General features: G+C 39.9%; 2 protein-coding genes across 4 annotated transcripts; both read left to right on the forward strand.

Annotated features, from left to right (window-relative positions):
- Nucleotides 1-1882: 1882 nt before the first annotated feature.
- Nucleotides 1883-7757, forward strand: LOC147312556 (phospholipase ABHD3-like). 2 transcript variants are annotated; one of them, XM_086264025.1, is made up of 10 exons: nucleotides 1883-2089; nucleotides 3208-3368; nucleotides 3482-3664; nucleotides 3802-3847; nucleotides 5022-5134; nucleotides 5266-5439; nucleotides 5522-5570; nucleotides 5663-5828; nucleotides 6124-6222; nucleotides 6674-7757. In XM_086264025.1, the coding sequence occupies exons 1-10, from the start codon at nucleotides 1970-1972 to the stop codon at nucleotides 6820-6822; spliced, it is 1260 nt and encodes a 419-aa protein (XP_086120151.1). In that variant the 5' UTR covers nucleotides 1883-1969; the 3' UTR covers nucleotides 6823-7757. The 2 variants fall into 2 exon arrangements, with proteins under 2 accessions (XP_086120151.1, XP_086120152.1); XM_086264026.1 differs by lacking the exon at nucleotides 6674-7757 and having other exon boundaries at nucleotides 1885-2089; nucleotides 6124-6660.
- A 217-nt stretch (nucleotides 7758-7974) lies between these two features.
- Nucleotides 7975-13868, forward strand: LOC147312557 (phospholipase ABHD3-like). Of its 2 annotated transcripts, none has more exons than XM_086264028.1 (9): nucleotides 7975-8140; nucleotides 9310-9470; nucleotides 9584-9766; nucleotides 9904-9949; nucleotides 10376-10488; nucleotides 10621-10794; nucleotides 10884-10932; nucleotides 11025-11190; nucleotides 11984-13868. In XM_086264028.1, exons 1-9 carry the CDS (start codon nucleotides 8126-8128, stop codon nucleotides 12190-12192), a joined length of 1116 nt encoding a protein of 371 aa, XP_086120154.1. In that variant the 5' UTR covers nucleotides 7975-8125; the 3' UTR covers nucleotides 12193-13868. The 2 variants fall into 2 exon arrangements, with proteins under 2 accessions (XP_086120154.1, XP_086120153.1); XM_086264027.1 differs by having other exon boundaries at nucleotides 7975-8372; nucleotides 11984-13866.
- Nucleotides 13869-14056: the final 188 nt, after the last annotated feature.

Below are 14056 nucleotides of genomic sequence, written 5' to 3' on the forward strand. Positions count from 1 at the left end.
CCAACAAAGTATGGACCTATATGTAAAAAGATGCAGAAAGGTGCTAAGAAACAGGAATAAGGAACAAGTGCATTTAAAAGAGTAGCATTAAAAGAAAAAAAAAAAGGGATACAATAAGATGCAGCTAACCCTGGGTATGTCTACAGGGGTAAAGTTAGGATTACACAACATAAGGCACTTGTTGGCAGAGGGAGCGGAGAGAAATAAAAAGCTGTGGGCGGCTAGTGACACAGAACGCAACAACTACTTAAATTATTCAGTTAAACTTTAGTCCAGCTGTACTACTGCCAGCAATACAACCTTGGATACTTTATGACAACACCGTAGATTTCACTTATCTTTATAATTCACATACTGATGTGTGCAGAGGTATAAAAGAATAGAATTGCAGTAGCATTTAGTATTCTGAAGTTTCATCTCAAAGTAAGGAGCAGTGTTTATGACTATGCACAAGAAAAAAACACTTAAAATATCCTTTTAAGACAAAACAAGGTCATTTGAATTTGATGACAGTAAACGAGTTGGGGCACCGTCATGTTTACCACTATAGCATACCCTTTTCTTTTAATAAAAGATATAAAAGATATAAAAGATAGAATATCTGGGAATTGAGGAGACCACCTCTGGAATGTTGATGAAGGATTCTAGCGGAACAAAAAATCCTCGGTCTTCTTTGATGCACCAAATGTTTTCAGCTGGTGAAAGATCTGGACTGCAGGCGGTTAACCTCACCACCAAAACTTGTCTGCTACAAACCCAGGCTGTTATAATAGCTGCAGAATGTAGTTTAACATTGTATTGCTGAAACATACAAGGCCTTCTCTGAAAAAAGATGTTATCTGGATGGAACGTGTGTTGCTTTAAAATCTGTACATACATGTCAACACTGATTGACCCTGTCTATATGTGCAAGCTGCCAGTTCCATCGGCCCTAATTCACTTTCTTACCAACAGAGAAGCAGGATTTAAGCATTGAGTAAAGCCAGCAAGTTGGATGGTCCCTCCCCTCTTTAGTCCAGCGTCTATATCTTTTCAAATATTTGAAGTAATTTTACCAAGATTTCTTCCTTTATCTAAACTCAAACGTTTATTTTGCAATGACCCCGATGAAGGCCACAAGCTGAAACGCTTTGGTCAGCTAATAAAGTTTTTCCATAGTGCTTCAAGTGTCGCTGGAGTCTTCATGCCACCAGACATTTAACCACACAGCAGTTTTTTACTTTGCTTCAGTCCAATTTAAAAGAACTGTGTTCATAGTAGATGGCAGCGTCCCATAATGTTCACGTCTGGCTTCTTCTTTACATGGTTACATGGTACAAGCTTTAATCTCCATTTGTGGATGACATGGTGAACACAGATAATCATTTCTGGAAGTTTCCTGAGTGCATGCAGTGATCTCCATGACTGAATCATGCCTGCCTTTTAATGTGGTGCTGTCTGAGGGCCTGAAGATCATAGACATCCAATAGACATCAGAATTATCCTTTGCATACAAAGATTTCTCCAGATTCTCTTAATGATATCATGTACTGTAGACCGTGAGATGTTCTAAATATTTACAGTTTTATATTGATGATAATTCTGAAACAGTTTTTTGCAGATTGGTGAACCTCGGACCACGGTTAATTCTGAGAAGCTCTGCCTCTCTAAGATGTTCATTTTATACCAAATCATGTTATTGACCTGTTGCTAATTAACCTAATTAGCTGTAAAGTGTTTCTCCAGCTGTTTCTTTTTAGTTTCGCCTTCTCATTTTCTTTTTTGAAACGTCTATTAAATAAAAAATGAGCCACATTTTTTCATGAAACAGTAAAATGTCTCGGTCCAAGCTCCACACCAGCTGGTGGCGGTAATGCAATAATTTATTGTTCACCAAAAATAAAAGAAGAACGCCTGCGCGCTCTAGAGCTCAACGCTGAATGCTGGCGATGAAGGCATTAAACATTAGTGCACTTCATTCTGTCCTGTCATGTTTCTGACTCATGCGGAGGTATGGGGGACATACTGGGAGTGCGTTTTCACGCCGTTCACGGTGATCATCTGCTCCCTCACAGCCGCACTGTACTATCTGTGGGGCCGCAAGTGTCAGGTCAGATTCCGTGGTTACTTTATTCTGTTTCCTTTTCACTATGCTACTTTCCAATTAGTTACAAAAATTTATATGTTTACTTCAAAAAAGTTCTACTTTACCCCTCAGCTGAGTCTTGTACGCTTTTGCGAGATGTAGAATTAAGTCTGTTTGGTAAAGGGAAAAAAAATTAAACCGATCACACCACCGACCACAACTAAAGCTCAAATTAGTCATCACAGGTGTATAAAATAAAGCACCTGTATGGGTCGTTCTGAAGATTTCGTGAACTCAAGCGTAGTGATGAAATGGGATCTCGCCGTTTCCTTCCTCCTATATATTCCACAATCAACAATCGGTGGGTTTCACACAAAGTGGGAGTGTTTGGGAACCACAACAACGCAGCCAAGAAGTTACCGACCAGGTATTAGAGATCGGGGTCGCGTAAAAGTCGAAAGCTGCAGACTGACTGTGCCATCACAAAAAATGCGTACCAGGAGCTTCATGGCTTTCATACTTCCTGTAATCTGTAATGTTTAAAAGCAATGACTCCACTCGAAAATTGCCAAACAAAAGGAAATGTGTTTGTGAAGAGTTTTTCGATCACCCTTTGCACCTAATGTCTCTCCTGTTTCTTTGCAATTAGACGGACATGTTTGCACTTCTATAACTGGGTGCTTTTTCTGTGAGCTTATTTATCATTGACTTTGTTGTGTGACCTGTTCATATTCATATTAAGCATTGTGCTAAAGTTTAAGCACTTTAAGTTTAAGTATTGGCAGCTGAAGAATTTAAGAATTAAGAATTTTATGTTAAAAATGCCAAAAAATAAGCAAATATAACAAATCTCTGCACAGACTGTATCAAAGGGAAAAGGGGAGTTTTGATCTTAGACTTATTTTCTGTATGTCAGCCACTCACTGATTACATGCTATTGTGTGACATCACATTAAAGTGCAGAGCTGGTATTATTCAGCACACTGACACTGCATCTACATACCACTGATACTGCCATTATTTTCTTTGTACCTTGTTCTGCTCGCCTGGTGTGTTTTGGATGTTTTCTTGTCTCTCACAGGTGTGAATGTATTAGCAGCTGTGCTTTTATAACGCCTTCATCTGGTCTTGTGTCCTTTCAGAGACCAGCTCTGGTTTGCAGTGAGGCTTTCAGTGCATTCCTCTTCAAGCACTGTCCTGTGGTAGCTGAGCGCTTCAGTCCCACTCCGTGGTGCTGGGGAGGCCGACTTCAAACGCTGGTCTTTGCTGTCCTCAAATCCAGACCCCCTGTCAGTTATCGCAAGTAGGAAGAAACCCTCTTTTTTCAGTTCACCACTATTTACAAGAGGGTTAAAAATCTTAATCTAAACATTTAATTAAATAATGAATATCTTGTCTCGTCCCTTCATCTCCCAGTGAGCTGATCCGTACAGTGGATGGTGGTCAGATCTCTCTTGACTGGTTGGACAATCAGGCCAGTGTGACCTACCCAGAATCCTCCACGCGTCCCACAGTGCTCATCCTCCCCGGGATTACAGGAAACAGCCAGCAGTCCTATGTGCTTCACGCCGTTAGCCAGGCCACACGCCACGGTTACAGGTCAGCTGCACTCCTCACACAAAATGAAGTGATCTTGAAGCAGCGCTAACAGGAAAGTTTACATTAAGCAGGAAGCTTATTGTAGCTTGTGCCCGGTATTTGCCTGAAGCAGTTTTCATAAATACTTTCCTTCCTAGATGTGTGGTCTTCAACAACAGAGGTCTTGGAGGGGAGGAGCTGCTGGTAAGTACAATGAATACCTAATAATTTATAGTTAAGTAAAATCTAATTCTCAAAACACTGTTTAAGAAAGAAGCTCATGTTCCAGAATGAACACATTCAAGCTTGACTGAAATTTGCCCTCGTGGAGAAGCTAAATGCCTTCTGGAGAAAACTTTATGGTCAGATGAGACAAATATTAGCTTTTTGGCCATAATGACAAGAGGTGTGTTTGGAGGAGTAAAAGTGAGGATTTCAAATATGAAAACACTGTCTGGGGTTGTTTTCCTGCCAGTGGTGCGGGCACATTAAACAATGTGGATGGAATGATTCTAGTGTATCCAGAGAGTACTCAGAGTGCTTCATTTGTTCCACTTTTTTCATGTTACAGCCTTATTCCAAAATTTTTATTTTTCACCACAAAATTTTGCAAAGTAGAACACCCAAGTGCTTGTGAGTTTTAATAATAAAAACATAATATGTACATAGGAATTTGCAGCCTTTGCTCAATACTTTGCAGAAGCAGCTTTGGCAGCAATTACAGCTCAGGTCTTTTAGAGTATGATGTTACAAACTTGGCACGCTAACCTTTAGGCAGTTTCTCCCATTCTTCTATCCAGTTGGAGGGGGAAGGTTGGCATACACCGATTTTCTGATTTTTTTCCAGAGACATTCAATTGGTTCAAGTCTGGGTTCTGGCTGGTCCAGTCAATGACATTTGCAGAGTGGAAACCACTCCTTTGTTTGTTTGGTTGTGTGCTTTGTGTGCCTTGTTGGAAGATGAACCTTTACCCCAGTATGAGTTCCAGAGCACTCTGGGGCAGGATGTTTTGATATATTACTGCATTTATCTTGCCCTTGACCCTGACTAATCTCACAAAAACATCCGCACAATATGATGCTGCCACCACCGCGCTAAATTTGATGTCATGGTATTGGCTGCCTGGTTTCCTCCAGACATAAAGCTTGACATTGAGGCCAAAAAGTTCAAGCTTTTGACCCAACAAAACAATGCATTTGTGACCAGTTTTCTAAGATTAATTTCTTCAGGCATAGTTAGTTTCAGTGTTTTTCTTAATATAAATATGGAGAACGTCATCCTCAGTGCACCATTTCAGACCAATAATAACACTAACAGAAGATCTGAGGCTTAAGCACTGCATGTAACTGCCCTCCTGTATCCCTCTGCTTGCTTCAGACACCAGTCACCTACTGTGCTGCCAATACTTCAGATCTTGAGTGTGTGGTGCAGCATGTCAAAGGGCTCTACCCCAGTGCTCCTGTGCTTGGGGCTGGTGTGTCTTTGGGAGGGTGAGTTGGTGCATAGTGTTTCTGCTGGCCTCCATTTCTGGACCTAGATTTGTCGTCTGTGTCTTTCCTCCATTTCTTTTATTATTTTTTTTCAACAATTTTATGATTCGTTTCTTTTCACCCTGCTGCAGCATGGTGTTGTTAAACTACCTGGCCCGTAAGCACACAGAGTCAGGATTGGTTGCTGGTATCACCATTTCCGTACCCTGGGATGCATTGAAGTTCTCCAGCTCGATGGAGGAACCGCTCAACTGGCTGCTCTTCAACAGGCACATCACGAAATCCTTGCACCAAATTCTTAACAGGTCGGATAAGTTACGGTTGCTAAATCTACATTTGCGTTTGTAAATCCAGTTAAATAAAAAAACAAAAATCTGTTTCTCACAGGCACAGGAAGATTTTAGAGAAAGTGGTGGATGTTGACTATGTCCTGAAGGTATGATACAATATTACTCACAGTTTGTCAGTTTCTTAGATGTATAATTGACTCTACATTCATCGTCATCTTGTTTTCACACCCCCTTGTAGGCTCGGTCCATCCGGGAGTTTGACGAACGCTTCACGTCTCTGATGTTTGGTTATAGCTCATGTATGGATTATTACCGCGATGCCAGCCCAGGCAAAAAGCTCCCCAATACAGCCGTACCCATCCTGTGTCTCAATGCCGCTGATGACCCTTTCTCTCCACAGACTGGTGAGTACACAACAGGAGAGGTGTGTCAGTATAAGCACTGCAAAGGGGAAATAACAGCTGTAATGGTTTACTCATAAATGCTGATTCAGTAGGCCTTGTCAGATTTGGCGCACAAAAGATAAATCAAGTTTTGTAATTGTTGAGAATTTATATTCTTCTTAACACAATTCCTTTTTTTAAAATGTAATCAAGGATGTTGAAGTCACATGAAAGGTTTCCGATTCATGTGTCTGCTTTGTGTCTACTCTGCTGTCTGTTTATATTCATTTGGACTTTTTCTGTCCTGCTCTCACAGCCTTCCCAGTGTCTATAGTCCAGGATCTTCCTAACGTCGCCCTGGTATTGACGGCACACGGGGGACACATTGCCTTCTTGCAGGGTTTTTTTCCTCGAGGTGAGAACTACATGGAGCGCTTGTTTGGCCAGTTTGTGCACGCAGTCTTTGAACACCAGGAGGAAATGAAGCAAGCCTGTGGTATCAGAGAGGAGCAGATGAAGGACTAACGAGCAATATGAAGGCACTTACACTGAAGTAATACAACATTTGCAGCTGCAACTCTGCTCATCTACCTCATGACCTCAGGTTCATGTTCTGTAGACAGTCAAATTTTCCTATGATTACACTTTTGCATGCTGTAGAGTGTGGATGGGACACCAGTGGTTAATGAGCTGACACTGTGTAAAGACCAGTAACACCCTGTGTGGGGTTTCAGATAATTGTATCTGCTGCCATAAAGTGTAATAATGAATCGTAAGCGTATCATGAGGACCAGATCACTATGTATGTGTGCTGAATGTATTTTTATTAGCAGTAAACTGAACATCAGTTTTTTGTTTGTTTGCAGTGATTTCCATGACAGAACCATACCTGTTTTCAATGCAGTGCTGCGCGATGGCCTGGAGGTCACGGCCATTTAATACTGACTTTTTGCACTTGTTCTCTGTGCACAGAGATTCCTCTAGATTCTCTGAATATTTTGATGATATACTATGATGAGATATTCAGCGATTTTATGTTATTCTGAAATTGTTTCACAATTTTTTGCACATTGGTGAACTTCAGCCCATCTTTACTTCGGAGAAACTCTGCCTCCCTAAGATGCAGAAATATTCCTGACCTGTTGCTAATTAATCTAATAATTTGCTAAATATTTCACTAGTTGAGAACAAGGTAACATAGGGTTTTGAAATTGATATCGTAGATGTCTAATATGAGGCTGAGGATTAGCACTGCCAACCACCAGTATTTTTAGTGAATGTTAATTCACGTAATAGGGCTAGTGGCAATATTTTTATGGGTACTTGTATATTTGGTGTCAAAAGACATGAAGGAGGAGAATGGAGCAAAGGCCACAACAAAGGTTTATGGTGATAATAAATCAACCTGAGGGAAAGGTGGGATAAACAAGAGTAAGTTGAAGTGCACAAAAGGAGAAATGAGGTGAGGAGGGAAAAGGAGATACATTTGTACATACTGAACTGATCAGCACAGGATACACTGTTAGAAATATGAGGCAGAAATAAGGCAATTCAATTTCATTCAAGTCCTCAGACGAAAAATAGATCTAATAAATATTTTAAAAATGCCAACTTAGCTGATAAAAATAATTATTTTTGTTTTTAAAGCCGTAAATAAACAAAAGTTTCGATCCAAGCTCCACACCAGCTCGTGGCGGTAATGCAATCATTTATTGATTGTTTTTGATTGAATCTTTATTTTGAACTTGTTGAAACAGTATAACAACATAGAATTAAAACGAGACAAACAAACAAAGAAAAACAAAAGGAAAACGAGCAACCACAACTACAAATAACTTTCATGCTCAAAAAGGAGCAGGAAGAAACATAAGCTTATTTAATCCCACCCCCTTTTCCACTATCTTGGAAATCAACAGACTACAGAAATCCTCCTTACAACTACATTATATTTTACGTGTATTTAAAAAAAATGTATATCTATCTTTCTATCTATCCATATATATATATATATATATATATATATATATATATATATATATATATATATATATATATACACACACACGTATATATACTCATTTTCAATAACCCCATAGAAAGTAAAAGAAAAACTATATCTCCATATTTGTAGTTTACATGGATCGTAGCCATGACGTTGAAGTTGGAGCTTTTGTCCAATCAGGAGCTTCGCCTGTGAGAACTAGGAAGCAGCTGCTCCCGGAGAAAACACCAGACTTATTACCTGATGGCTACCGGCGTCTAACGTAATATCGCCAAGGCTGCTGGGAAGAGTCGAAGTACAACATATTGAACGTTAGATGTTTCTGATGAAGGCAGGTTGTCGGGCATTAAATATCATATTCTTTCTGTCCTGTTATTCCGTTGTGTCGGTTAACGACGTCGTCGGCTAGCAGCTCAGCTGTCAACCGCACTTAGACCGTTGTCATGTTTCTGACTCATGCGGAGGTATGGAGAACATACTGGGAGTGTGTTTCCAGGCCATACACGGTGATCATCTGCTCCCTCACAGCCACAATGTACTATCTGTGGGGCCGCGAGTGTCAGGTCAGTCTCTGCGGTCGAAGTTAGCGGCAAAGACTCCGCCATACCCGCTTTGACTTACAGTTTAGTTGGATTTTTAAGCGTTTTATTTCCTTTAAAATGAAGATCACTATATCCTATTAACTCCTATTCGACTTTATCTGTGGTATTTTGTTTTTCTAATTAATTAAAAAACTGTTTTTCCGTTTTATTTATTTACATTTTTAAGCTTATTTAACATTTCTTGGTCCATAATTTTACAGTTTTTAGTGTTTGGGTTCAGAGGTTTGTACTCAAAGCTCTGAACCTTTTTTTAAAAAAATTAACTTTATTTTGTATAAAATTAAATCTGTAGGTTATAATATTGTAATATGTGTATCATCTGTGTATGAGATATGATCTTTTATTCTACAAAATTAAAGCCTCTCTTTTATTGATTCCATAAATAAAACTGGAAGAAGATCATGGTTATGAGTGATCATTTGGTAATAAGCAGTATATCAGCTTTATTCATAATAAGTGTCTTACTTAAGTTTAAGCAGCTAAAGTGAGGATAATTTCAAAGTATGGTCAATAGTAGAATTTGTTTATGTAGAAAATGCAGAAAAAATAAATATCTAAAATATCTTCACAGACTGTAAACAAGACAATATGAATTTTGAATTGATTATATTTGAATACTATTTTCAAATATCTAAAACGTTGGTAAGAGTTATTTTCTCATTGTTAGCTACTTGCTAATCAAATGCTATTGTGTAACATCACATCAAAGTTTCCAAGTGATGTATTTCTTGCAGAGCTGGTCACATCACATCTACATACCACTGATACTGCCATTATTTTCTTTGTACCTTGTTCTGCTCGCCTGGTGTGTTTTGGATGTTTTCTTGTCTCTCACAGGTGTGAATGTATTAGCAGCTGTGCTTTTATAACGCCTTCATCTGGTCTTGTGTCCTTTCAGAGACCAGCTCTGGTTTGCAGTGAGGCTTTCAGTGCATTCCTCTACAAGCACTGTCCTGTGGTAGCTGAGCGCTTCAGTCCCACTCCGTGGTGCTGGGGAGGCCGACTTCAAACGCTGGTCTGTGCTGCCCTCAAATCCAGACCCCCTGTCAGTTATCGCAAGTAGGAAGAAACCCTCTTTTTTCAGTTCACCACTATTTACAAGAGGGTTAAAAATCTTAATCTAAACATTTAATTAAATAATGAATATCTTGTCTCGTCCCTTCATCTCCCAGTGAGCTGATCCGTACAGTGGATGGTGGTCAGATCTCTCTTGACTGGTTGGACAATCATGCCAGTGTGACCTACCCAGAATCCTCCACGCGTCCCACAGTGCTCATCCTCCCAGGGATTACAGGAAACAGCCAGCAGTCCTATGTGCTTCACGCCGTTAGCCAGGCCACACGCCAGGGTTACAGGTCAGCTGCACTCCTCACACAAAATGAAGTGATCTTGAAGCAGCGCTAACAGGAAAGTTTACATTAAGCAGGAAGCTTATTGTAGCTTGTGCCCGGTATTTGCCTGAAGCAGTTTTCATAAATACTTTCCTTCCTAGATGTGTGGTCTTCAACAACAGAGGTCTTGGAGGGGAGGAGCTGCTGGTAAGTACAATGAATACCTAATAAATTAGAATAATATCAAATTAGTTTTTAAAAATCTGTAAGTAACATGTCAATACACTCTGAAGGACCCCAGTTGAGTGAGGAAAGTGAGGATTTTAGAGCGGGAGGACAGAAATGAGAAGTAGGAAACTGTGGTGGTCTTGAACTCTGATCCCCCCTGCAAGGATTCTAGCCTTTGGTAGATGGGTTGCCAATGTATTTAATCCCAATTTAAAACAGTTTCAGATTAAAAAAAAAAAACCAAACAAACAAAAAAAGTGAATTGAAAGTATTTTCTGTGTGTTTAAGTAGTAATTTAAGTTTTTCCACTGATACACCATTTCAGACCAATAATAACACTAACAGAAGATCTGAGGCTTAAGTGCTGCATGTAACTCCCCTCCTGTATCCCTCTGCTTGCTTCAGACACCAGTCACCTACTGTGCTGCCAATACTTCAGATCTTGAGTGTGTGGTGCAGCATGTCAAAGGGCTCTACCCCAGTGCTCCTGTGCTTGGGGCTGGTGTGTCTTTGGGAGGGTGAGTTGGTGCATAGTGTTTCTGCTGGCCTCCATTTCTGGACCTAGATTTGTCGTCTGTGTCTTTCCTCCATTTCTTTTATTTATTGATTTTTAACAATTTTATGATTCGTTTCTTTTCACCCTGCTGCAGCATGGTGTTGTTAAACTACCTGGCCCGTAAGCACACCGAGTCAGGATTGGTTGCCGGTATCACCATCTCCGTACCCTGGGATGCACGTAAGTCCTCTGACTCGATGGAGGAACCGCTCAACTGGCTGCTCTTCAACAGGCACATCACGAGATGCTTGCACCGCGCTGTCACCAGGTTGGATACATTTGGGTTCATAAATTTTGTCTAACAGTTTTGCGTTTGTAAATCCAGTTAAATAAAACCCCAAAATCTGTTTCTCACAGGCACAGGAAGATTTTAGAGAAAGTGGTGGATGTTGACTATGTCCTGAAGGTATGATACAATATTACTCACAGTTTGTCAGTTTCTTAGATGTATAATTGACTCTACATTCATCGTCATCTTGTTTTCACACCCTTTTGTAGGCTCGGTCCATCCGGGAGTTTGACGAACGCTATACGTCTCTGATGTTTGGTTATAGCTCATGTATGGATTATTACCGCGATGCCAGCCCAGGCAAAAAGCTCCCCAATACAGCCGTACCCATCCTGTGTCTCAATGCTGCTGATGACCCTTTCTCTCCACAGACTGGTGAGTACACAACAGGAGAGGTGTGTCAGTATAAGCACTGCAAAGGGGAAATAACAGCTGTAATGGTTTACTCATAAATGTGACGTTTTTCAGATTTTATGGTCCTATTCGAAAAAAACAAGTTGGGAACATTGTGTAAAATTGAATGCTTTACTGAAAGTTGTACAAGACATCATATTAAAAGTGTACTGCTAAAGAAAACACCTGGTGGAACATTAGTAACACGGTTGGGTATAAATAGAGCATCCAAGAGTGTCTAGGTTTCTCAGAAGTAAAGGTGGGGCAGCATTTACTACTCTGTTAAAGACTACACGAAAAAATAGTTGACAGTAAAGTTTCTCAAAATAAAGCTGCAAATGATCTTGGAATTTTAGAGAATCAAGCAAACTCTCTGTATGCAAGTGACAAAGCTAAAAACCAAGGCTGATATCTTAAGGCCCTTAGGTGCCAGTGGGTTCATTGCCACAGACTCAGGAACACTACTGAAAACATATGTAAGCGAATACAGTTTAATACTGCATCCACACATGCAAGATAACACTCTCTCAAACACTTTCATCTTTGTGTGTGAGCTCATTTAAGATGGACTGAAGCGACGTCAAAACAGATGATTGAATTTATCTCTATTATATTAGGAAATGTCTCATTCTTTTTAGCACAATTCCTTTTTTATATGTAATCATGGACGTTGAAGTCTCCGGGTTACAAAAGGTTTCCGATTCACGTGTCTGCTTTGTGTCTACTTTGCTGTCTGTTTATATTCATTTGGGCTTTTTCTTTCCTGCTCTCACAGCCTTCCCGGTGTCCGTAGTTCAGGATCTTCCTAACGTCGCCCTGGTATTGACGGCCCACGGGGGACACATTGCCTTCTTGCAGGGTTTTTTTCCTCTAGGCGAGAGCTATATGGAGCGCTTGTTTGGCCAGTTTGTGCACGCAGTCTTTGAACACCGGGAGGAAATGAAGCAAGCCTGTGGTATCAGAGAGGAGCAAATGAAGGACTAACGAGCAATATGAAGGCACTTACACTGAAGTAATACAACATTTGCAGCTGCAACTCTGCTCATCTACCTCATGACCTCAGGTTCATGTTCAAGTCATGTAGAAATAAAAAAATGACAGTGAAGTAAAATCAGTAAAGCTATTTTGAAGTATTTAATACATTTTAGTCAATTTGAAAATATTGCTGATCAATTGATTGCTACCTACTTTCAGTCACAAAGGCCGTCTGTGCACCGCACACCTGTAGTATGTAGACTGCACTGTAGAGTTCAAGTGCTCTGCTTGTTGCTATTTAAAAAAAGTGAAGAGTTGGTTATTAAAATTAAAAACAGCATTATTGTTGTTTTCTTCTTGCTAATTATGTTTTTTTCCCTTTTGCATCAAATGCTTATTTAGTTTTGAGCCTTCAAGAAGTGTTTTCCTCGGGGTTTGTGGCATGCCTTAAAGGATGAAACTTTCCTGTGTTTATACGCTGCATGTTGTACAGTAAACGACACCAGTGGTAAATGAGCCGACACTGGGTAAAGACCATTAACGCCCTGTGTGGTGCTTCAGTATCTGCTGCTATAAAGTGTAATTAAGTATCGTAAGCATCACACAAGGACCAGATCAGCATGTACATGTACTGAATGTATTTTTATTATCAGTAGACAGTACATCAGCTTTGTTTTTGTATTACCAACAGTGCACTGATTAATATGTAGCTTTACTGTGCTAGGTGGTATTAGTGTAGGATTCATGCCATTTTTAAATGACGCCACTGCTGGCTATAAAAGGAAGTGTTTTCAATCATCGGCATGAAGAAAATAGGTGATAATGGTGCTAATTGGTGGCTTTTAATTGTCAGCGTGAGGGTGGATGAGAATTTAATTTTGCTTTTTCAGAAGTAAAAGAGGCTTTTCATGAATGTCACGAATCCATCAGCTATTTGCATGTTTACCACATTCACCTGCCTTTTAATATCTTTTTTTTTTAAACTCACGCCTTATTTATAAACTTTATGTATGGGCTGTAAAGACAATCACGGTGTTATTGCAATATCATGTAATGGTGCAATATTTGGGCATTGTATGTTCGATGGTGTATCTTGTAATTACACTACAATTAAAGGGTGATAAAGATCGACTGGTGATTTTTACATCTTGAGTTTGTCTGGAAGCTTCAAGTGGCCGTTCACTGTGATCGATAGCAAGTCGCAGCAGGTTTATTTTGTTATAGCACGTATCACCAGGTTTGACCTGTAGTGGAAAAATGTTATAACCCATATGCTGCCTGTCACTGAGTTACCCTTCACTTGCACCGCTGAAATCCGAGGCCTTTAATCTCTGAGCGCTCGAGTCATTAATGTCGCAGATTAACCAGGAAGATATCAATAATTAACTGTGAACAATAAAGGCCCACGCCCTTTGTCACAATGCTAACCCTCTAACCTCATTTAGAGTCATTTGTGGCCTAGAAAACATTCAGTGGCATTTACTCTGTGGAAAAACAGGAACCTGAAGGAGTAGCCACTTTCCGAATCTGGCAGATAAAATCTACCCTAAAATAGTTCCACACTACCCCAGCTCTTATGTGAATGCAGCCATTTGGAAGAAAGGTGCTTGTTGCGAACACATTTTTTCTTTCTAAAGACAAAAATATGAAGGTAGAAGAGTGAGGACTTGTGCAGCTTTTATGCTTCTACTTCAGCTTTGTGGCAGCTTTTGCAGTGACTTTGCTTTGCTTGTGCTCCCACTTTAATTTCCTCACTTCTCTGTCATCTGCGTCAGTGAGAAACAATTATTGCTAATAAACGTCACAGTAACCACAAATCAGTTCCTGTTTTTTTTTAAGGTAACAAAATAATGTGAATGAGGTATAAAAGAAG

This window comes from Aulonocara sp. 'chitande type north' Nkhata Bay, linkage group LG15 (genome assembly GCF_057382095.1).
Source record: "Aulonocara sp. 'chitande type north' Nkhata Bay isolate Kocher_YH1m ecotype deep benthic linkage group LG15, A_spYH_male_GT1.1, whole genome shotgun sequence".
Taxonomy (NCBI): domain Eukaryota; kingdom Metazoa; phylum Chordata; class Actinopteri; order Cichliformes; family Cichlidae; genus Aulonocara; species Aulonocara sp. 'chitande type north' Nkhata Bay.